The 24,920-nt window shown below is 47.0% G+C and overlaps 1 protein-coding gene across 4 annotated transcripts in view; it reads right to left on the bottom strand.

The window, feature by feature from the left end:
- The window catches only part of TACC2 (transforming acidic coiled-coil containing protein 2), a 238,908-nt gene that overhangs the window by 145,519 nt on the left and 68,469 nt on the right, over positions 1 to 24,920 (bottom strand). For all 4 annotated transcript variants that reach the window (XM_073546592.1, XM_073546595.1, XM_073546594.1 and 1 more), the window contains exons 4-6: positions 23,756 to 23,907; positions 9,372 to 9,506; positions 1,999 to 6,873 (exon numbers count right to left, since the gene is read on the bottom strand). In XM_073546592.1, coding sequence (XP_073402693.1) covers positions 1,999 to 6,873; positions 9,372 to 9,506; positions 23,756 to 23,907 — 5,162 coding nt within the window. The remainder of the gene's footprint in view (positions 1 to 1,998; positions 6,874 to 9,371; positions 9,507 to 23,755; positions 23,908 to 24,920) is intronic.

Below are 24,920 nucleotides of genomic sequence, written 5' to 3' on the forward strand. Positions count from 1 at the left end.
ACAAACACTTTGCCTTCATGAACGCTGTTTGGAGGGTCATGACTCGTGGGAATAACGCCGCCCAATCAGTTAACCTGCTAGAGAGATCCTTCGTTGCTCCCAAGCATGACATCACACTCCCTAGGAAGAAGGTAATGCCACTGTGGCGACCGTACTCCTGGGGGTGACACAAGTGCACTGATGCCCAGCCACTGCTCGATGAATCTGCTGGTACATTGACCCAGACCACTACATTCCCCTCGCACGCTACACGACCTGAATCTGACCCTGATGAAACTCAGGTTACCCTTCCCATATACAGTTCCATCTTACACGGTGACAAAGAGGAAGCTGCAGATGAAAGTGCAGGTTCGGCCCACCCGCCATCAGACACACCACCGTACTATCAGGGGCCCTGTGCCAGTGCCGTCGCCAACGAGTGGGCCCCCCCTGCTTGCCCAGGATCACAGCACTTGCAAAGTTGAAATACTGTGCAGTGAGATGGAAGATGGGGACGACGAGGAGTCCAGACAAGTACAGGGATTCCCTAGCGAGGAGACTTATTTGATTGTTTTCAATGTTGGGACAGCAATTTTTGGGGAGCACTATACTCTGGAGAATGATAGATGGGGCCCACCATACACTGGAACATTCCAAAGGTGGACATCAGACACTGGAGCAGCATTTACAGGGCCCATTATACACTAGAGCATTAGAAATGGGGCCCATTATGTTTGGAGCATTATTTGGGCCCATAAGACAGTGGAGCTTCATCCATGGGGACCAACATATACTGTAGCATTATGTGGAGCTCATCATATACTGTTTCAAACATTATATGGGACCAATGATTCTGTATGGAGAAATAGATGGGCCTCGTCATGAGATGTAAAAAGTGAGGTATTTTTCATTGTACTATACCGCTATTTCTCTGCCGTATCGGAGCATGATGAGTTGTGGTATGTGTTAAAGGGGCGCTCTTTCGCCCAGGGCACATGAAAACCTGCAGCCAGCCCTCCCCCCTACAACTTTAGCCAAATAACCCCCATTTTTCAGTGCGTAACTTGTATTATGAAGTTAATTAAGGTTGACAAGCTTAAGTAAGAAGAATTGATGCTTTTGGCATTCAAATGGGCACTGTAGGTGTGTTTCCTGTCCTCCTCTCACTGCCGACTTTTATTCCCCATTGACTTACATTGGGTTTCGTGTTTCGGGACGACCCCGACTTTTCCCTATAATCGGACGATCTTGCTCGACCCGACTCTTGGAAAAGTCGGGTTTCACGAAACGAAACGCGACCCTAAAAAAACAAAAGTCGCTCAACTCTAGTTATGATAAATGGGTTAAATACCTAACCATTAAATCCAGTATTTGATCTTAGCAATAACTTTCAAACCATCAGTTGCGGTTGGTGCAAATCGATTTGCAGGACACGGTCATTGGTCACGTCAGTAATCTGGGGCCACCGTGACATGAGCCCTGAGAACCACCTCCTATCCCCTGGCATTCATGGCTCTTCTGATAATTAGCAGGCCCGGCAGTGATACAGATGTGACATTGAGCCAGACCGGCTAATCAAAATAAGGGCCGTGGATGCAGTCAGGTAGGAAGGGGTCCTCAGAACTCCCATCCAGCTGCCATTGATTTTTGATGTGGCCAATGGGCTGAGTACAAAAAACCGATTCACAGCAACTCTATGACCAATTGTTCTCCAGCAGCTTTAAAAGCCACTCAGTATAAAGGATGCAAGGCTGTCATGGTAAAGTCATAGTAGCAATCTCAATTATTCCTTATAGGTAGAGAAGTCATCAGTCATTTATGACTATAGCAAAATCTCCAGCTGTTTTGGACAATAGGTGCAAGGTCATTTGTGACTTTTCAACCTATAGTGAATAAACTAAAGTCTTACTACGTCTTTAAGTCGGTGTTGCCACAACCCAAAAAGTGGCAAAATCCACATATACATTACAACTACAATTATCCAGAATACTTATTTAACAAATGAAATGACAATAGTACCTTTCAGTGGTTACTCCTGGAAGCATCGTCGGACATGAGGGGAGCACCAGTATCTCAGGAGTTGTGGGTTTCACAGGCTTTTTGGTGACTGGCCAATCAGAGTGCAGGACACTACGCAGTTTCTGGGTGAAGCTATACGAGTCTGATGCTGGAAAAGTTGGGCCTTTAATCACTGGATAAGAAGGTCCAGCTTCAATTGGAGAAGTAAGTGATTTTTCTTGAGCAACACTAGAATGACCAAAGTCAAGAATAGGTAGATCTGTTCCAATAGCAGATGTAAGAAAAGAAAGTTTCTTGTCTTCGGTGTGATCAGTTCCTGGAGCTCCAGAGAATAAGTATATTTTCTCTTGGTTTGTAGACAACACCATCTGGTCCGGTTGCTCCATTTTTTGTAATATGACTGTATCCACGGGGCAAGGATCACATTTTTCATTGAGCAGTTCTATGTGAGTAGTATCTTGTGTAATACTTGTGGCTGCAGAACTTTCAGGCTCCACTAAAGTAGCCAAGTCATCAGAAGGAGGGCTTATGTCTGTAGATATGGTCTTTGTCTGCTCTGAAGGCAAAGGTGGTTCATCAGATAGGATTGCCGTCTCCTTAACTGTGGAACTTGACATATTAAAAAGAATATCTGGTTCTAGAGCAGTTAGTGGATCCGAAACTGGTACTCCTATTATTTCAGGAACAGCATCTAGTTCTTTTGCACTTAGCTCAGGCTTCTCCATTATAATCTCAGATGCTTTTGCATTTTCCTCAGGTTCAGGGTTTAGTAGTTCAGAAAATAACTCACTGATAATCATTTGAGGTTTCATTGTATCATCAGAGTCTTCTTTTAGAAGAAATTGTAAGGCTTCGGGAGACATTTCCTGTCCTTCCCAAGAACAAGTAGTGATGATGTTTGGGGTTTCCGATTCTTCACAAAGTTTGACTGATTGCGTTTCTTCAGTTTTTATTTCTAAATCTATCTGACTTTGTACTGTTGAAGGAAATCCAGTGACGTTTTCGGAAAAGATGTGTAGCTCAGGAGAAGAGCCTGAATTCTGTATGCAATCAACTTCTGTCTTCTTCAAATCAGGATTTATTATACCAATCAACCCAGATATGTTCTGCTCTACTACAATTTCGGTGCCTACAGTTTCCTTTATGGCTTTGCTTGTGTGCTCCTGAGAACTATGGGTCATTTGTTCTTCCCCGACTGGACTGAAGTTCTGCATTCCTTCAGAAGCCATTTGAGGATGTTTCTCCTGAGGGTGTACTTCCTTGTGTGTATTATGATGCAGAATATTAAATGCTTCCTCTGATTTTTCTGTGCTTACACGATGTGCATCCATACATTCCTCAAGATTGTGATGTGAAATAAAAGGCTCTGTATCCAACTGATCCTTCTCACCTAAAGACACTCCAGATCCATCTGTCTGAAGCCTTTGCAAAATATCTTTGTGGTCATCAAGAACCGGTAGAAATAATTTGGTCACTTGTGTGGACTCTTCTATTACATTTTTCTTATCTTGCTTATTTATTTCCTCAATTACACTTTCTGGCTTTGCTGATGTTTCCTCTACAGACAGAACATGAGATTCTGTGTCTTCCCTTTCCAGTATATGAGGAAGAGAAGATAATTCTAGAGGTTGTGGTCCCTCTAATAATGCAGCAGAGAATACACACACATGGTCATCATTCTCAGTTTCTTCCATACAATTCCTATGTTCGATAAAAGTTTTGGCTATTTCCATATTACCCAGATTAAAAATGGACTCCTCAATGCTGTCAGTAAGAGGGTTGATGTCGGTACTTCCAGGAGACAAAACTTGAAGATCAGTTTTTTCAAGAGTATGTGCCGATAAATCTTTACTAAAAAATCTTTCTTTGCTATCAGACTTTTCAGTCTTGACTGTAAGATCATCACAAACTAGAGTTTCAGTTTCTGGGCACATCATTGGTGAAGGACTCCCATCTTCTTCGGCATTGGTATGAGAAGGAATACTTAAAATGTCAAATTCAGATGGAAAGTTGTTATCTGCTGCTGAGAATGTGGATTTTTGAGAATCTTCAGACTGAAGGTTGATACTTAAAAGATTAGCTGCAGTCTCAATTTTTGATAGATTTTGAGAAGGGTCTACTACAACTCCATCTATATTGCCAAAGTCTATTTCAATATCTGGTTTATTTGTAGCACAATCCTTTGGTTGTTCCTTAGAGCTGAAGTTTTCACCGGCTGCTTGAAGTTGAGTTGAATTATCATCTAAAGTGTGAAGCTGTGGACAAGCATCTGGAAAAACTTGTGCTTTGGTAGTAAGGATATCTTCATTAGTATGGTCATATTTATCTGAAGAGAGTATGAAAGACTGACCTTCTGTTGCCAATTCCAATGGTTTTTCTTCATCCAGTTGACTTTGCAGCAAAAATATGTCCTCTTGAAGTTCTAAAACATCTGTACCATCCATGATTCTATTGTCTTTGCAAGTTGTAGAGAAGGATTTGTCCATTTCAGCACTTATAACTACATCCGATATGTTTTCTAGTGTTTCTAATGTGGATGATAAAGGCACGTCTTCTACGTTCTCCTTAAGGGCTTTGAAAGGATACAAAGTATTGTCAAGGTTGGGTGTGTTCTCTAAAGACGCGATATCTTGCTGACTCAAAGAAACCTCCTTCTCTTTTGTAGACCTGCTTTCCAGGTTTTGGCAACTGAAATCTACTATTTTAAACTCTTCTGGATTTATGACAGATACATTCTGTTTTGTTTGAACCTTGGATTTGTCCTCCACGGTACAATCTGGCCTGTGGTTCAGGTTTTCCACATCAGACAGGAGGGATAATTGTAGCTTTGCATTAATATTAGGACTTTGCCTTTGATGCATAGCATTTAGGCACATGTCATTTTCACTTTGGTTTTGGCTAGTCTTTGTCTCGGTTTGAAATGGAAATATCTCAGAATTTTCTTTTGAGAAACTTTCTTCCTTCGGACTTGATACATCATCATAGCATTTCTCGTTCAAAGATAATGAAGTCTCCATCAGTGGAGGGAGAATATTCTCCTCTCCTTTTTTTGAAAAAGTTTCAAACATTTCTTGTATAGATTCTGCTGGTGTATCTAGTAACACTTGTGTGTCTAGGGAGTGTCCCCTAACAACAGGACATGCTGAAACAGATAAATAACTGTTTTCTGTATTAGTCTTTAAAGCCTTTTCCTTATGGGTGTCTAGTCTACCATCATCTACAAAGACCTCCTTAATGCTGCCCTGCAAATCATTAAAACCATGCTCAGTATTACTCTTCCCTCCTGTGGTCACTTTCTCCATGTCCATGCTAAGATTTTCAGTGGTGAGATCATTCCCAGTAAGACCCAGTGGACTACATTCGATGTTTTGCTGGGATATCAGTTCACTCTGGCTTATGGATGGTTGTCCAAACTCTTCCATGGATGGTGAAGTAAGCAATTGATCTTTGTTACATATGGGTAAACCCTTTGCAGTTTCTTCCTTTGGATCAGTAATTGGTTCTGCTAGGTGTAGATCTGCGGTATTTAGGGAAAACATTGACACATCTTCTAAAAGTAAATTATTCACAGAGCTCTGAAACTGATGGTCTTTACCTCCTTCAGTACTAGCCTGACTGACTACCTGGACTTGAGCACTTGCACTAATACCGTGCAAGGAGTCCAGAGTTGTACCTATAAGACCTGGTAGGGTTTTTAGAGTAACCTGATTTATGCCATTGTTTAAACTGTCAGATGTACATAAATTATTTTCAGTTTCAAGCGTTGGGTTCAATGGATTGAAAGAAATGTTATTTTCATTGCTATTTTTCACTTCTTTTGTCTCTAATTTGTTATCTATTGTCTCTTTTGTAGTAAACATTCCAACATCTATGATGATTTCTTCCAATCCATATTCCTCACCAATTTCATGAATTGTACTTTTAGATTGAATGTTTTCCTCTAAGGCTGCCTCTTCTACATGTTCTGCCCCATGAAGACATCTCTTAGTCTCTATCTCTAATTTATCAGGTGGATTAACAAGAGAACTGGAAGAGGCTATCTTACCCATCTGTGCCGGAAGATTTTGTGGTTCTGTCACCTCAAGCAGAGACTGTTGATTAAGCAGTGATGTAACGAGATTATCACAAAAAGTACTGAGCTCCGACACCACCAGATTGGGCTCAGAGCTCTCCTCTGTAGGGGATTCTCCGTCGTGGAGGCAGCTCCCTTTTTCAAGGCTAAGGGGTAATGGGAGTTTATCCTTATGGGTGTCTGAGCTCCCATCTGTTGTAAAAGGAAAGATTATACGGCTCTGCCCCTGTGTCTGGCTATTAAAACCATCTGTAGTTAAAGTTCTACTATCACATGATCCTTTCTGTCCTCCTATATCAGTATTACTATCTTTACAATATTCTTTTGTTTGGTTATCAGCGTCATTTGGTTCTTGGAGAATTCCAACTGGCTGAGACAGTGTGACATTCCTGGAGAATAATTCCTCAGATGCTGGAATCAGCTGTGGCATGGAAGTCAGAGGAAGAACACTTGGATGGTCAAGATTGCAATCACCCTTCATTACAACATTATTGCTCTTAAAGTTAGTTAAGAGTGATGGATCAGTGTCTGGTTCTCTGTCTTGCATTGCCAATAAATCTTCACCTGTTAAAAACTTTTCTTGTGCTTGCAAATTAAAACCAGGACTAGTCGTTGCTGTTTCTTCAGATGACAGGGTAGCTTGAGTCATTTCCAGTGGGATAGTCTTCTCCGCGTCCGCTCTCTCAGAGATCTTCTCTGGTAATACTTGCTGTCCCCATTCTCTGAGTATCCCTATCAGTTCTGTATCTTCTGCTGGAAAAAATTCTTCATCCCTTGAACCTTCTTCATTGATGGTGAGATTGCTGCAGTTAACAAGGTAAAAGGTTAAAAAATAATTCAGTCCTTCAATAAATTTGGATAAATGTAATGCAGAAAATGGGGAAATGCAGGCACCAAGAGGACCGATAGCCAGCTGGAGATGCAGATCCATGCAATGCATGCTTAAGACAGAGTCAAGACATGTATGAAGATTGACACACCATGCAAAGAAAGTTGCAAAAACCAGTAGAAGCTGAACATCTCATGGTGCCTCTTACAGGGTAAATGAAATAATCTGACTGGTCACTAAGATAGCAGCATCCTTATCGTCAGATAGAGAGAGAGCCAGATAGGAAAATAGCCGAGCACTGCTGGACTCAAGCCAGACAGATGGAAACAAAGGCAAGTACGACTGTAGGAAAGGATATCCCAAGGAGACCACAAGTCTATGACACTTAGAAGAGTTCAGTATGCAGAGAATGAAGAATTCTCATCAAGCAGAAGCTTACGACAACATTTATTGCAATAAAACGCAGCACTAATACGATGCACTGTAGTAACGTCACAACTAAGGTTAAGGTTAATTTTAAGATTAAGATAAGATTACTTAAGACCCAAAAATGTCTTCTTCTTCTTCCATGGCGAAAAATCATGGCTACATACTCAAATCAATACTAAATAAAGTTGTCCAACTAGTATATTGTTGGATTGATAATCGGTGCGGCAAAAAAGAGAGGAAACCTCAGAACTACCCAATACTAATTCAGGGGAGTTCTATCTGCTACTCCACATGATCAAAAGGAGAATTTCAGACGGGGTTGGTCACTAGACTATTTGATATTTGGTCCCAAATTCCCTAACCAAACTTGGAGATTGTATTTAATGGTCCTTATCAAAAGGGTCCTACGGAATATCATATTGATGACCTATTCTTAGGAAAACTCATACATTTATAATTGGTGGCAATGTCACACTCCAGGATCTCCCCCCCTAAAAAAGGGTTTTTCCGGGCAAAAGATAATCATTACCTGGGGGTTGGATTCTGTAAAAATAACAAAATAAATCATTCTCACCTGCTGTCACTCTCTTGGATCCAGCACAGACTGCTGTGTGGAAACGATGACTGGGCCATTCAACCAGTCACAGTACCATTGTGGTTTGTGATTGGCTGCAGCGGTCAGATGAATTGAACTGTGCATCAGCAGAAAAAATACCCAATGTTGCATGATTTATGTCACCCAATGGCTGCAGGCCATCACAAACCACAGAGTTCTGTGACTGGTTAAACCGTGACATAATTGGTTACAGTGATGCCAAAGACCATGGAGAAGCGTACGCTGGATCCAGGAGGGAGACCGGAGGAGAATATGATTTACTTTGTGTTATTTTTAAAGAATAATAATGAGCACCTTTTGCCCAAACAACCCCTGTAAAAAACATTAAGGGGTAATCAAGGTCCCTTTATTGTAATACCTGGCAAAGCAAAGTCCATATCATGTAACTTTAGAAATCTTTTTGACAGTGAGGGTGATCAGTGAGTGGAACAGGCTGCAACGAGAGGTGGTGAGTTCTCCTTCAATGGAAGTCTTCAAACAGAGGCTGGACAGACATCTGTCTGGGATGATTTAGTGAATCCTGCATTGAGCAGGGGGTTGGACACGATGACCCTGGAGGTCCATTCCAACTCTAACGTTCTAGGATTCTATATTAGAAATGTGGCTGTGCGTAGTATTGTAGTCTTTTCAAGTTCAGTCTTATTTACTAACTGAACTGAACCACAGTATAACGCATAGTCACAAGTGGTACTGCAGTTACGTGTGTCACAGTACTCAAACGAGTAGCGCTACCTTTTCACTTTTCTCACCAAATGGGGGTCCCAGTAGTTAGCATGCGCCTAACATACATTGATGGCCTAAGCTATGGCCAGACCCATTCACTTGAATGGAGCTGGTGGTCGGAAACACTTTTCGGCAGAGGAAGAACTGTAAAGGGATGGCAACACTTTGGTCACTTGATCCTTAGGATAAGTTGGGATCTCAAAAATTGGATGGCTAATTATCATAAAGAGATGGACCATTACTAGCCATTACTTTCTAAGATGAGAATACCCCTATAAAAGCCTTATCCTTAAAGTGTTGTGGATTTACTATAGACACAAATGTACCCATTACAGGGTAAAACCAAGGCAGGAATAATACCAATATATAGGAAGGTTCCTTTAGCTCCGCTCCGTTTATGGATTAATTTCTACTTCTTTGTTCTATTGAACATGTTAATTGTTTAGTATTAATACTTATCCCAGATTATAAGCACCAAGAATGTAGCAGGTTTGTACAAGACCGATTCTTGGCTCGCAGCAGCATATTTCACTCCCAATAGAAAAGTCATTGCAGGCATACCCAGCATGTCGCAGGCGATAAGGCAAGCTCGGGCTATTTTCAAGTAATGAATAATTGCATTTTTTTCTTCCTTTAAATAGTTCGCACCACCAAGCTCACAGCTGTTAAATAAAAGACACGAGTTATGCACATAATAATAATACCTGATGGTGCCAGGCTGCGAGCTCGGCTTAGATTCTTGATATTCCAGGCCCCCTATATAAAGATCAGTCTGCGGAGGGGCAGGAAGCAGCTGTCCTTCCTCTGAAACACAACGCTGCGATGTAACGTCACCACTCCTGGGAAAATAAAAGGATCACTAAACAGAGGGAAATAGGAGTCCATGCTGAAATAACACTGTGAGCAAATCACTAGTTTTTTCCAAGTTACTAAGCATCATCTTCTGCATCTTTCCATGTCCTCGACAAGTTGACAAGCTAGAGACAGTCATGATCTCTGCAGCTTTCAACTTGTAGGAACATCAGCTTATATGGAAAGGATGAGCGAGATGTTCCAATCATTCCGACTTCCACAGTTTATTAACGTTGTTCTGTCCAAGTTCTTCTCAGTCACATTTCTGCTGGAAAACTGATGATGTGCTCACTTCCAATGATTGTTGATGTCAGTTGATCGTGCTGCCGTAGAGATCTTTATTAGATCAAATTCATATGTCCGACATTCACTGCCCATACAGGGTCCTAGATGTCCAGACTGGCCACTGGTCTCCTTACCTAAACTCTCCAGCCTCATATACGCCTGGGAGGCTGGTGAGTTTGGGTCAAGAGACTGTCACTCTGTCTGTCATCGCAGTCATGCTCGGACCATAAGTGTCAGACATTTGAAACCAGTCTTAAAGGGAATCTGTCTGCAAGATTTTGCTATGGAATCTGACGGCAGCATGATATAGGGGTTGAGATACAGATTTCAGGGATGTATCACTTTTTAGGCTGTGTGCTGTTGTTTCCATACAATTAATGTTTTAACACCAGGACATTATCAGTGCCCAGACTAGCTGCCTGATAACAAGTGGTCTGACCGCGCCCCCTTCTCTGATAAGCAGCTTACTGTTGTAGGGCGGTTAACCGGAACACAGGTACCTGCATGCTGGGTCCGGAACTGAAAAGGCTGCATCCTGTGTTTCTGGGGGGAAGCCTGAGTGGGGAGGACTTTCCCTTACTGCCTGGGCGAAGCGCTAGTGAAGTGGACCTTCCTGCAGTCCCAGGAGGGAGGGGAGACACAGAAAAGCGCGCGCAGCAGCAGATGATAAAAAGAGAAAGGGTGCGAAGGAAGGGAGTTTGGCGCCAGGGCAGAGCAGTGTGAAGAGCAGTGAGTGGCTCGCTCTGCTTCCCTTGTCCTCTGCATGGAGTACCGATGCTGCGGCGATTTGAATAGAGAGGACCACGTTACCTGCAGAGCCAAGCGTGTCCAGCAGCACTCCGGAGAGAGTGACCGCTGCAGAGCCGTGTAGAGCAGAGCCAAGCCGTATACACAGAGCTGAGCCGTGCAGAGCCGAGCCATATACACAGAGCCGAGCCATGCACACAGAGCAGGGCTGAGCCAGCCGTGCAGCAGCCAGAGAGAGAAGTGCTCCACCCTGAGAGCACCAGCAGGGTTAAAGCCAATATTTGTCATCACCCACCGCCAACAGCAGGAACCAGAGAGAGACGTGCAGTGTGAGTCCGGTGACTGCCAGAAGGCAAGGCACAGAACACTCCATGTCCGTGAGTACAACACACGTGCCCCATAACAGTGACAGGACAGACACTTGCACCCTGACCGTGCCAGTAAATATTCGCCAAGCCATGTTGGGCTCGTACAGGATTGTGACCCGTATTACTGTCAGCCACTTTGTTTTCGCTTGACAGAGACTGTGAGGAGAGTTGTACAGGAGTCACGTAAGGCTTAGACAGTACAGTGGCCCGTATCCTTGTAGGCCACCTCAGTATATGGACTAGGGACAGTGGAAGGTACCGGAGACCGACCACTGTCACCAGAAGACGGGTTATTGTCTTTCGCTTGACCCCACTAGAAAGGACATCGCGCCAGCTGCTGTTGGTGCAATTGAGTTCGCAGCAGGAGCTGCAGATATACGACTTCCAGATACGCTTGTTACTTAACTGCCGTTAACTGTACCGTTGTATGTCACCTTGCAAAATCCTTTGCCATACATATTGTTTTACCCTTTACCTCCCTGTGTGGAATTTTCCCCTGTAAATAAACCTGTTAACCCTTGGTCTGCCTGCATCCCGTCACTGTATCTCGCGTTTCTGCTAGAACCTTACATTGTCAATAGACAATGTCCACAGAGAGCCTGGTGCGGGCAGGGTTAGCTTTCTGAGCTCTTCTACATTATGCACCTAAGACCTTGTGCACACGTTGAGTGTTTGGTGAGGTTTTTACCTCAGTGTTTGTAATCTCAAACCAGCAGTACAGAAGTGGAGCCCATGATACTTTTGCTCTGACTATTAGGCTATGTGCCCACGTTGCAGAAATGCTGCGGAATTTTCCGCAGAATTTCCGCAACTTCCTGCTGCGGATAAAACGCAAAACACAAGCGTTTTTAGCTTGCAGAACGCTAGCGCTTTCCAAGCGATTTGAAGCATCGCTTAGAAAAGTGATTGAAAATCCACAACATTTCACAGTAGCAGTAAAGTGGATGAGATTTTACCAAATCTCATCTACACATTGCAAATAAAAACTGCAGCGGAGTTTGACATGCGGGGCAGATTTTACATTTACAGCATGTAAATTTATACTGCAGATTTTCACCGCAGATATCACTTTTCACTATGCATTATGTCAAATCTGTAATAAATCTGCATAAAAAAAACCATCAAGGATTTACAGAATTTGTGGATTTGCAGCAAAATCCACAGCAGAATATGTACATGTGGTTCCTCAAAGGGAACCAGTCACATTGTACATGCAATCTGATCTATGGACAGAATGGTAAAAAAAAGGAGAAAATAAGCAGACTGATACATAAGTTTGTGAGAAAAAAAATTCATGTAAATTGTGCTTTATTCATTGAAATCTCTAGTGTTTGTATACGTATAAGTCCAATGGGCGGTCCTACTAGTGATTGACAGCTCTCTCTGCATGTACTGTCATACAGGAAAGACTGTCAATCACGTAGTAGAACCTCATACATACAAACACCAGGGATTTCAATGAATAAAATGTTACTGATACTTTTTCCACAAAAATGTCTATCAGTCTGACCAGCTCCTCCTGCTCTATAACACCCTGCCTGCAGATCAGATACCAGTTTCAACATAACAGGTTCCCTTTAAAGGAGTTTTTCCATTACTGGCTTATATAAGACATTGGAGAAACTTCCATGTATTGTAAGGCTGTGTGCACACGCTGCGGATTAGGTGCGGATTCATCCGCGCAGATTTTGTAAAATCCGCAGGTGAAACCGCAGGTCAAAAGACCTGCGGTTTTACCTGCGGATTGCTCTGCGGTTTTGCCCTGCGGTTTTTCATCTCCTCACTAGAGGAGATGGCAAACCGCAGGAGAATCCGCAGAAAGAATTGACATGTCAATTCTTTCTGCGGATTGAAAACCGCAGATAATCCGAGCGGAAAATTCCGCACCATCTGCACTGCGGTTTTTGATTCCCATAGGGAATCATGATACTGTACACCGCAGCAAAAACTGCTGCGGGTCCGCAGCGGCCAAAACCGCTGCGGAACCGCAGCAAAATCCGCAGCGTGTGCACACAGCCTTAGAGCTCGTGCAGATGATTGTACTTTCGGTTCAAATGCGTTCCGACAAAGCATCTGATTGCACTGGGACCAATGTTATTCTATGGTGCCGTGTAAGTCAGATTATTTCCTAGGCACAGTCCGAGGGAAAAAAAGCTACATGCCCGAGTTTGATCCAATATTCAGATCGCACTCGGCCATGTAAGTCAATGAGTTCATAGAAACCTCAGATAATTTTGGGTGCAGTCTGAATTTCATGAAATGACAGAATGGAGAAGATGGAAAAAAATGTTCCATCTTCTCTTCATCTGAGAGAATTGGATCACACCCTGATTAAGGCTGGGTTCACACGTAGCTTTTTTTTGCATTTTAACGGTGATTTTAAATGCACGATTTTGCCGCGAAAACGCAAAAAAACAGCATTCCATGCAATCCTATGGGATTCCGCAATGCTGTGCTAATGCTGCGGATTTTCCCGCGGCGGAATCGCATCGCGGTAAAATGCGCAGCATGCTCATTAATTTTGCGGAATCAAGGCAATTCCGCCCACATAGGATTGCATTGTACTGCTTCATTCCCGCATGTGGCTGTGCCCACCATGCGAAAAGTAAGCAGAACATTTGCGGATGGTACCCATGGTTCGGAGGAGAGGAGACTGTCCTCCGGGCTCTGGGTACCATATCCCTGTAATAAATAGAATTAAAATAAAAAATATTGTTATTGTCACCTTCCGATGGCCGGTGATCTTCTTCCCGCGTCTCTCCACGCTCCCGGCATCTTCCGGTCCCAGTAATCCTTTGCGAGAATGACCGCGATGTTCCTGTGACATTGGTTTATGAAGGAAATAAACCACCCAGACTGTTACTTTAAGCAAGAGTGTTCCTGTGTGCCTCAATATCGCAACCAAGCGAGTTAATCCCCGTCCACTCATATGGTGGATCTCTAGAATTGGTGGAGAATGCTAAGGGCACTCTGGAAGCCTTGTTGCTAGGGGCAGCGGGCGAGGTCTACAAACTCGGGTGTTACGGGCAACGGTTCAGGAGGCACGTGTGAGGTGTTTTGCTGTGACTCGGCGGGGTCACAAAGTTTTTTCTCAAGTCAGCTTGCGGTGGCTCGGTGGGGTCACGAAGGTGGCAAGCGTCTGGCTGTAACTCGGCGGGGTTACGAAGCTTGCTGTGGATCGGCGGGTCCACGAAGACGGCGCAGCAGAAGCGTGCAGAGACTTGTGCTAACAGGAGCTGCAGTTACACTTGCAGCAAGAGGTTCTGCAGCAGCAGGAGCTGCAGTGACACCAGCAGCCAGCAGCTTGTGGTCAGCAGCCGGAGGTGTCGGCAGGTTTGTGGCTACAGCAGGAGCTGTGGCAGTACCAGCAGGAACTGGTGGTGTGTTGTAAAAGGACATCAGAGGTCCAGTGCGGACAATCTCTTAAAGGGCCAGTACAAGCCTGAGAGACATACTTATTTGTGTGAACTGGACCTCAGAGTACCGTGCGGAGTCCACAGGTTGTACCCCAGGGAGGGGGTTGTGTCCCTAAACAGGGTGGTGTCCCAAAAGGGGGCGGCAATTTAAACAGCGATGGTTGCCAAAAAGGGGTGGAGTCCCAAAAGGGGGCGGTATCCTAAAAGGGAGTGGTTGCCCAAAAAGGGGTGGGGTCCCAAAAGGGGGCGGTATCCCAAAAGGGAGTAGTTGCCCAAAAAGGGGTGGAGTCCCAAAAGGGGGCGATATCCCAAAAGGGAGTAGTTGCCCAAAATGATGTGGAGCCTTCAAAATTGGCGGCATCGGTTACCACAGCAGACATGTTTGAGGGACAACCGTGTGTCTGTTATACCTATTCCGCGTGCGGCATAGGTGTGTACAGTGATATTATACCGTGAAGGAGTCTCTGGACCACTGGACTCAAAGAGTCAGGTGACTCTGACGGGAAATACTCGCTCTCTGCCTGACCGAGAAAAAGGTTAAGGTGCGCTGTATCCATGGGGTCACTATGAACTATAATGTGGACACAGTGCTTATGAATATGTCCAAAAGTGACGAGTGCCAAGATGGCGGTATAACACTAGACTCGTCGTTCTCACTTGAGAGGACCCAGGACTTTGTGTGCTTTGCAGGTCTGGTGGGTTGCTCAGAGGTGGGGGTTCCTGTTAATGAGAGGTATAAGGAGGATGGAGGCCTCTTTACTGATGGGGTGGCGTATTTTAAAGCAGTAACATCTCCCAAAATGAACGGGTCAGATGTAGGGGCGACCGGAGCACAGGATGCGTCGGCCCAACTTACTGACCTGATTTCCCCTGAAGTATATGACAGTGGAGCTGACACCCAGATAGAGAGTATCTTGGGGGTTCACCGTACTGTGTGGTGTGACTGTGACGTGTTATTGCCAGTAGCAACCACTAGGACTGAGTCTAATGCTGTGCAGACTGAAACTTGGACACAAGGGAATGACAGTGCTTCACAAGGGGGAGACGGGGAAGCTCCAGGAGTGGAATCTGACACTGTTAGCAATGGGGACCGCTGGTTCCAGGATGACCGATTGGGGGGTGGTGACTCCCATTCAGACGGTGACGACAGTGGAAAAGAGTGCAGTAATACCGACTCAAGTTTGAATAGGTCTTCCTCCCGTCGCCGGAGGCGTAAGGGCCGAAAAGGGGCTGAACAAACTGCACCCTCTGACAAAATGGAAGAACTGCCAGAGAAGCTGGCCAATTTGACTGAGGTCACACGACAACTAAAGGAACAAATCAACACGCTGACAAAGGAAATGTGCACCTGGAAAGAGCGAGCTGACAGTTTCCACCAGGTAGAAGCACGTGTCCAAAACTTGGAGAAAGAGCGTGAGGAGCTCTGTCAACAGCTGGCAAAGGAGAGTTTGAGAGTGGCAAGCATGGAAGTTGCCTACTCCGCGCAGTTGGAGCTGGTGCGTCACCTGGAGTCCGAGGTTTCAGCAGTCAAGGCACGGTTTGGAGAGAAGGAAGCACAGGAGGTCCACGACCTCGTTAAAAAGTGCTCTGGTGAAAAGAAAAAGGTGACAGACTTACAGGCTGAACTAAAGGTAATTAAAGAACATAACGTACAAGAAAAGGCCCTGAGACAAACGGCTGAGCACAGAGTGGATGAGCTGGAGAAGGAAGTCTCTGAGCTCAGAAGTCACCTGTCAACATGGCAAAGTGTGAATCAGGCCTTAAAAGAAGACATGGAAGTGCTCAGAGAAGCAGTAAGAGGTCTTCCACAAGAGAAGGCATTGGTGGTTGAAGACTTACAGCGGCCGTGTCCGAGGGTTAATAAGGCGGAGTTAAAAATGCCTATCTAAAGGTACCATCACACTTCACGATGCACCAGCGATCCCGACAACGATATGACGCGGTCAGGATCGCTGGTGCATCGCTAAGTGGTCGCTAGTAGAGTTGAGCGACTTTGGTCGGATCGGGTTTCATGAAACAAAATTTGTTCCAGATGAAACTGGTCCAACTAGGGCAAAAAAAGTTGGAGTTTCGTCCGAAACCCGACCCCAATGCAAGTCAATGGGGAATAAAAGCCGGCATTGAGTGGATGACAGGTTCCCTTTAATTGCTAGCAAAATACAAATTAAAAGGAAAAAAATTCAGCACTCTATGAGATCCATACAATTATTTGTTTACCCTACATATATGAAGCTGTCATGCTCTCATCAGGTCAACTTGTCAGTGCATTGCTGCCCGATCTCAGTCTGATTTATACGGCCGTCTGACTGCACCCTTAGGCCAAGTTCACACATTCAGTATTTGGTCAGTATTTTACCTAAGCATTTGTAATCCAAAACTAGGAGTGGAACAATCAGGGGAAACGTATAATAGAAACACGTCAACCACGTCTGTATTTTACCCACTCCTGGTCTTGGCTTACAAATACTGATATAAAATACTAACTACTGAGCATGTGAAAGTGGTCACAGGATGACTTCACACATCTAACATTGATAGTCCAAGTACAGTCAGTGATGTACGTGTAAGAAGATGAGCTAGGACAGAGTCAGCGGTTCCCTGTGCACTTTGGGCCGGAACTATCGGGACTGTCACCACTGTTGCTGGGGGATGATTCATCTGAGTGGGGAGGACCTTTGCAACGGACAGCAGGGTGTGTGGGGGAGATAAAAGGGGCTGAGTGTGGGAACGGGAGAGATCTGGCGGGAAGGCGACTGGAGAACAAGGAGACTGGAGACTGGAGAACTCCACACCTTCTAGTTCCCTGCAGATTGACTTACCAACGAACTGTGTCCTGACTAAACTTTCCCTGGACGTTCCTGTACTGGTTAGGGCCTTCTCGCTCCCAGTGAAAGATAATTTTACTCGCTCTGTTCATAGCGAGTCCGTTAGAGGTTCGCACGCTGCCGCGGCCTGCAAGCCTGCATGCTGCTGCGCCATCCCAGAGAAATCAACAAGAGACTTTTTCTACATTCCAACGTATTCAAGCCAAGCGAGTCCGGATACATCGGCACGGTCGGGGGACAGTGCATTTTGTTCCTCCGTAACAGAGCCAATGTCCACGATCTACGACGCCGTCGTGAGATATTCCAGCCTCTCCCAAACAAGAACTTCAAGCGATAAGTTGCCTCTTTCATACACTCCTTCCCCCCAAATATTGTGTTTTTGTGCAAATTCTGTTGCTGCGCTCAGTGTTCCTGTGCCATTTCGTTGTTGATTTCATCTCCCAGTGCGGAGTATCCCTTGTACGTCAATAACCTGTGTGGTGCAGTAACCTCTGTTAAAGCTAGGGGGCGCTGCATATGCAACTCAGAATATGCATGTGGGCATTTCCTTGATGGTGAAACAGTGACCGGCATGGTTGTAAACGTCCAGTATGTGTCGCAGAGGTTCTCTGCGCTATAAGCCAAAATAGCGTTGTCATGCTGGGACTTGTAGTCCACAAGTTATTTACCTATAAGGCCGGCTTATAGGGCTAGTCAGAGACCTGGGCGGGATCAGCTAGCCACACATACTCCGCCCACATATGGGGGTGGTTTGGGATATATAATGTGACTGAGGTCTGATCACATTGGTTGTGTGTTTGATCCTGAGTGGTCACAGTGCAAGGTCCCGGAAGGCCTGGGTGTGTTGGAAGTGTCTGGGATTGAACTTCCTGAAGAGCACAAGGAAAGGCCCGGACCTGATAGAGTCTGTGACTGCTCTGTGTAGGGAAGCTACTTGCCCGGCTGTGGCTCTGCAACTGACGGCCTAGTGAGCAAGGCACTGTCTGGAACAGTGATCCCAGTGCGGCCGTGTGGGGAAGGTGACTTGACGGACAGACGTGACTGGTAGTAGGAGGGGACGGTTTGTGCACTAGAGACGGAGATTGACAGGATAGAAGGGTGACAGCTGGGAAAGGTGGATAGGAAAGTGCAGTACCTAGAAATGACCACAAGATGGCAGGGGGGAGTAGGTTAGGACTCAACATCAGCTTATGGCTTGAGAAACGCTTTGTCTTGGGGGGCGGGGAGATAGGAACCCAGGAGGGGAATTCCCGGTGAGAGAGGGGATAAATAGAACAGGATAGGGTTCCAGGCAGGTTAGTCCCGGGAGGAGCTCGGTAGAAGATGGAGAACAGTGAAGAGCTCAACTAGGGGACCGACAGGAAAGAGACAGTCAGGGGGGTGGCCCTGACCCGACGGACCGCAGAACAGATGAGGCCCCGGGGGTACTGATTGGACGACGACCTCGGGCAGGTGAAGCGCTGGTGGTAGATTGGTCTAGGACAGCCCCAGCTAAAGATCCGCGAGGGACGTTACTTTGACTGGAGCAAAGGTGCAGGTACCCGGGCCTGGAGACAGAGAGCTGTAAAGAGGCTGCAGTGCGTGGTTGTGGTCATCAGGAGGACAACGAATAAATCCGGAACTGTTACAACTTAAATCTGTCTCCGCCTCGTCCTTGCATTGCCTGGTGTCTGTGTCATCCGGACAGGGTAAGCAGTGGTTCACCCCCCAATCCCAGCCCCTACCACATTTTGGCTTAGTCGGCAGGATCGCCGCTGCTAATACAACATCTTCTGCGGCAGGCCTACACCTGAAGAATCCAAAAGGACTTGGACTGCTCCCCTGTGGATTACAAATACCTGTGGAATACAAAAACCTGTGGATTACAAGACTGCTCACCTGGGGATTATAAAATGGAGACTTTGTTCCAGATCATCGCTGCCATCAGAGGATCCGGAGCGGCACCAGAAGCGGTCCAATATGGCTGTGGTACTCCAATGCCAGGAAGAGGCCCTGGCGTTTGCAATTGTTCTGGACGGGCTGGGGCCATCTCCAACGTACCCCTGGGGGGAGCGGTGTATGTCTGGGGACCGCCACCCCCTCATACTGGACCCGGGCAGATGGGTGGAGAAGTCGTCCATCGCCCCACCCAGGAGCGGGAGTGGCCCCGGGGAGAAGACGGGCTGCGGCTGCTTGGCGCTATTCGACTGTTGCCCACCAGATGGGATGCGACGCTGCAGCTGCCGAGGCCTCGGACGCCTGGAGTGGCGGTGGCGTCGGGAGGTCGAGTCTCGCTGGGAGACCTGTTTTCTGGAATCACGGACAGTCCTCAAGACATCGGGCGGAGAAGAGGAGGGACTGCGGGCCCTGCGGGAGCAGCCGCCGAAGACATCACCTGGGAGCCTCCCAGCGGGATCCCCGAGCCTGGAGGCTAGCCCCGCCGGACGGTGGAGTGAAGAGCGGAGGCTGCGGGAGGAGCCGCAGGGTGACGTGTCGGAAGCCGTGGCGCCAGGGAAGATGAGAGTTCCCCTGGCTCTGCCGGTGGCTCCGCAAGCAGCCCCCACCACCCGGCCGCACCGCGCGGCCTCCTGCGCTCCTGTAAGCCCGGCTGCGGAGGGCTCTGCGGCCTCCGCCGGGCTGAGCGAAGCCCACGCTCCCGTCCCCGAACCACCCCACCCGGCGGCGCCACGTCCGGTGTCGCCAGAGCGGAACCAGCCCACGGCCGATGCTGCTGCATTCCACCTGCCAGCAGCGGCCAATCCCCTGAAGCCGGTCACCACTCCGGCCCCGTCTGCGACTCTGGTTGCGGCCTGCCCCGCGGCCGCATCTGTGTCACCCCCGGAGTCAGCTGCGGCCTGCTTGCCGGGCTTTGCGGCCTACCTATCAGAAACCGCGGCTGCCCCTGCCCGCCGCCCAGCCCCAGCGGCTGCTGGGCTGCCGACATCTACGGCCGTCTGCCCCGTTTTCAACCCCAGCGGAGTCCCGCCCATCGGACTCCGGGGCCTACACCGGACCCTCCGTTTGGGTCGCGGAGGTCATCCGGAAGAAAAAGGCCAGGGAGCAGGAGGTCTGGAACATGCTCCATGAGAGAGGGGAGGCTGGTATGGCGGCTTCACGATCTATGGGGCAGCTCGTGTACACCAACCTGCAGAAGGGATGCGGGTTCATCCTGGACCTCGCAACCGGCCAGAAGGTATACATCAACGTGACCTCCATTCGTCATGGCCGAGCGTTACGAGACGGGGACTTGGTATCGTACTACAAAGAGTACTGTCCCCGCGGCTACTATGCGGTAGCCGTATTTGCTGAACCCGAAGGTTACGAGCCCCCGTAGAAAGGACCCCTAGAGACACTCCCTGAATCCCGGGAGCTCCACGGCTGTGGGGTCCCTTGCTACCGGCTATCAGGAGATGGCCCGGACTGTCGGGATTTCGTTGCACTGTTGTGCAGGCCACAAGGACAGTTTTCCGTCCAGGTTACAAAGAATGTTTTTATGTTGTTCGATTTGTTTTCCTGACATAGCGGGGATGCAGAAAAGGGAGTATTAATGTTAAAGGGAGGGGGAGTCTTTATTTTAAAGATGCTGTGCGGAAAATATCGTGTTGGAAATAATGTTAACGTGTTTGAGAAAAAAAGAGAAAAACAAAAAAAAAGAGAAAAAGGGGTTACTCCGGTTGAGTAACTCCTACGGTTATTAAAGTAAAAGTAATAGGATGTTAAAGTTGATTTAATAAGTAGTGTGTTTAAAAAAAAAATGTGTATGTAACAGGTTCCGGGTACGAGGTAGATGTAATGAAGACGCCGACCATGACTCTTTTTTAGGTGAAGGACGAAGTGACGAAGAACATGGTACCAGTCAGTGGTCCGTCAGTCAGGTCCCCGACACCACGGACACCCCAAAAGGACAGGCGGGCACCAATGATGACCTGGTAGGCGAAAGGCCTCAGTCATGGCGTTCCGGATAGCTGAATGTAGTGGAAGGGGAGAGTAGTGGGAGGTTCTCGCCGTAGAGTAGTCCGGGTGGACCTCGCCAACCTGAACGAAGTTGTCACGTGGCGTGCGTGCTGGCGAGTAGCAGTAGGCTGCTCGGAGCATGGTGCTCCCGGTTTAGATCGGCCCCCCGTGGGGCAGCGGGTTTGGCCCAACGACCGGTCCGACAACAGACTGTGGGCAAGGTTCAGGATGATGTAGGTAGAGAGTACGATTGTCGGGACGACAATGGACAAAGGGAGGAGGAGTGTGGGGAAGGTGACGACGGCCAGACGTGACTGGTAGTAGGAGGGGACGGTTTGTGCACTAGAGACGGAGATTGACAGGATAGAAGGGTGACAGCTGGGAAAGGTGGATAGGAGAGTGCAGTACCTAGAAATGACCACAAGATGCAGGGGGGAGTAGCTTAGGACTCAACGTCAGCTTATGGCTTGAGAAACGCTTAGTCATGGGGGGCGAGGAGATAGGAACCCAGGAGGGGAATTCCCGGTGAGAGAGGGGATAAATAGAACAGGATAGGGTTCCAGGCAGGTTAGTCCCGGGAGGAGCTCGGTAGAAGACGGAGAACAGTGAAGAGCTCGACTAGGGGACCGACAGGAAAGAGACAGTCAGGGGCGTGGCCCTGACCCGACGGACCACAGGACAGACGAGGCCATGGGGGTACCGATTGGACAACGACCTCGGGCAGGTGAAGCGCTGGCGGTAGATTGGTCTAGGACAGCCCCAGCGAAAGATCCGCGAGGGACGTTTGTCATGATCTCAGTGCGGGTTTGACTCGCACACGTGGGGTTAATGTTTGGAACCAGTGCTGATGACTGGCATTTCTGGGGTTAAAGGTTGTGATCCCGATGCAGGCTTACCTGCACACCTGGGGCTATGATTGTGGCCTCTCCCTGGTTCTGGGGGAGGCTTCTTATAGCCTCAGGACGCTCCCATCCCTGTCAGTTATACTCTTGCCCTTGACATTGTGTGGTGACCCCTGAGTGTGTTTGTGCTGTGTTCTGGTTACTTGATTCTCTGTGTATGACTCGGTCTGTTCTCTGGATATCGCTTTGGATTCTGCCTGGTACCTCCTATGTCTGTTTGGTTTTGATCTCTGCTTGGCCCTGATTATCCGCTCTGTCTCCTCCCTGGTACTGTACTGTGATCCTGTGTATGACCTTTGGCTTTGTCTGACCTCCCGTCTGTTTATTCCTCCTGTACCTCGTTTAGCACTGCTTCTGTACTCAGGACACGCGCACTGGCTCTATGAGCAAGTGTAGTGCAGTGTCTCTGACAACGTTACTTCGACTGGAGCAAAGGTGCAGGTAGCCGGGCCTGGAGACAGAGAGCTGTAAAGAGGCTGCTGTGCGTGGTTGTGGTCGTCAGGAGGACGACGAATAAATCTGGAACTGTTACAAGTGAAATCTGTCTCCGCCTCGTCCTTGCATCGCCTGGTGTCTGTGTCATCCGGACAGGGTAAGCAGTGGTCCACCCCCCAATCCCGGCCCCTACCACAGCCGCTTCCCTGATAACCGTGAGGGATAAACCGTGGGTAACGCTGACTGTGGTCAGTAAGAGACTTTGTATGCTTTAGGGCAGTTTCACACGTCAGTGTCTCCGGTACGTGTAGTGACAGTTTTCTCACGTACCGGAGACACTGACACACGTAAACACATTCGAATGAATGTGTCTATGCAGATGTCAGCGTGTTTTCACGGACCGTGTGTCCGTTTTTGTGCACCAGCACGGATCACACGGACCCATACAAGTCAATGGGTCCGTGTAAACACGTATAGCACACGGATGCTGTCCGTGTGCTGTCCGTGTGCGATCCGTGTGCGCTTTTAAAAGTCAAAGGGTTAACATTGAAAATTATTTTTCAAAAACACGGACACGGACGCACGGACAGCATACAGACAGCACACGGATGGTACACACGGACATACGGATAGCACACGGATGTCGCATGGATGGCATACGTATGCACACGGACACACGGACACGGACAGCTCTGGTACCGGTTTTTCCGGTACCGGAATTATCTGGACGTGTGAAGCTGCCCTTACATGGTAACGCTGCATGCGTGCTGGACATGGCACAGCCTGTGTGCCCACAGGCCTGAGAGAGCGAAGCTCTACTATGGACATTAAGAACTCGTCTGTCTGATGTAAGACTGTTTGCCTTGTGTTCCTGTGACATTGGTTTATGAAGAAAATAAACCACACAGACTGTTACTTTAAGCAAGAGTGTTCCTGTGTGCCTCAATATCGCAGCAAAGCGAGCTAATCCCCGTCCTCTCATATGGTGGATCTCTACACCTGTTTAAGTAATTTCTGTTAACCCCTTCTCTGCCTCCGGCTCTTCACTGCAGCCAACAAACTTCACTTCCAGTACCTTTACATTTGGACCTGCATTCACAATATTTTATGGCTGAAGTCTCCTTAACATACCTTCACTGTTTTCTATTGTATAGTAAAATATAAACTTTTACTCTGAATAAGAACAAGTCAATGTATTTTCAAAATTCACCTTTTTTATGTAGACTATGTGGAAATATAAGGTATAGAATGGTGTTTAATGGATGCCACGTTCTTTAAGACATTAGAAGACATATACTGTACATGGCGTGCAATAATGTTCTTACCTATTTGTTGTAGGGACGCTCAGGCTGTCAGAAAACAATGATGGAAATAATCCTTCCGTGTCCTCTTCTCCCGCCTGTTGTCCTTCTTGGTAGCTGTAAGGATCCCACTGAGGGTAAAGTGCAGGGATGGAATCTAGGGATGGATGGAATTCCTGTAAGGGAACAAGATAAACAGGGGAAAGTAAAATCCACGAGCCTCGAATGTTAACCTGGGATTTAAGATCAGAAAAAGTGACCTAGAAATATATGATGCAGACCTTGGAAAGCCAATGAGAATATACTGAGAATAATTTTTTCCTTCTGAATGGTCCGCAACCCTCTGTTTCACAACGGCGGGGAGTTAATGCACCTAGCTGGCAGACAGCCGGAAGCCAGACATTGTGGGCCCTGTCCTATAGGGTTGGACAATGTGCATGCTGCAATACATACAGAGATCTTTGACCACACAACCTCTGTCAAAGCAGCAGTGTAGCCCCAGTCTAAACCCACAAAACTGAAAACATCTGGTTCTAATTTAGTAACCTCTCTTCATCTTTAATCACCATAGAGCAGATATTAAAATTCAGTATACTACAATCCCTGAGAGGGAAATATTGGATATTACATCTATAACACAGGTAATAAAATTACAACCACCTGCAAATCAGTTGAAATGGAATGGGTATTTCAGCATTTATCTGTGTGACCTCCTATCCCATATTGCTGTTTTGCTGAATGCAATGGCCATTTAGGCCGATTTGTAAGTTGCTATCATTTTAATATTCGTAAAGGCCATAATACCCAACCCCCCTGTCATTTGTACTAAACCAGTGATTAAAGAGACACTCCCGAGTAACAGGTTTAGCAGGTTTATTTGGAAACATGTAACTCAACCCTAGAGTGTGTTTCTCAACCATGGTTGGAGTTCCCACTAGGTTATATCCAAGTGGCTTTACAGCCTTCCCTGTGCTACTGTAGGTCTTTGGAGGGCTATTCTCTGCCACAGCTTGCCATGCCTGCAATTCACTATTAGGGGTGCACGTGTTATAGAGGGGCCTGTCCAATGCTTTGTCTATCTGCTGTTCTCAACTGAGGAGTTGCTCGTTGGGTGGACTTTAACAGTCGTAATAATTTTTCAACAGCTATGAATACCTTTGACATGAAAACAAAATCTATTTTTTCACAT

This window comes from Dendrobates tinctorius, unplaced genomic scaffold (genome assembly GCF_039654945.1).
Source record: "Dendrobates tinctorius isolate UK_male_01 unplaced genomic scaffold, ASM3965494v1 ptg000149l, whole genome shotgun sequence".
In the NCBI taxonomy this organism is placed as follows: Eukaryota; Metazoa; Chordata; class Amphibia; order Anura; family Dendrobatidae; genus Dendrobates; species Dendrobates tinctorius.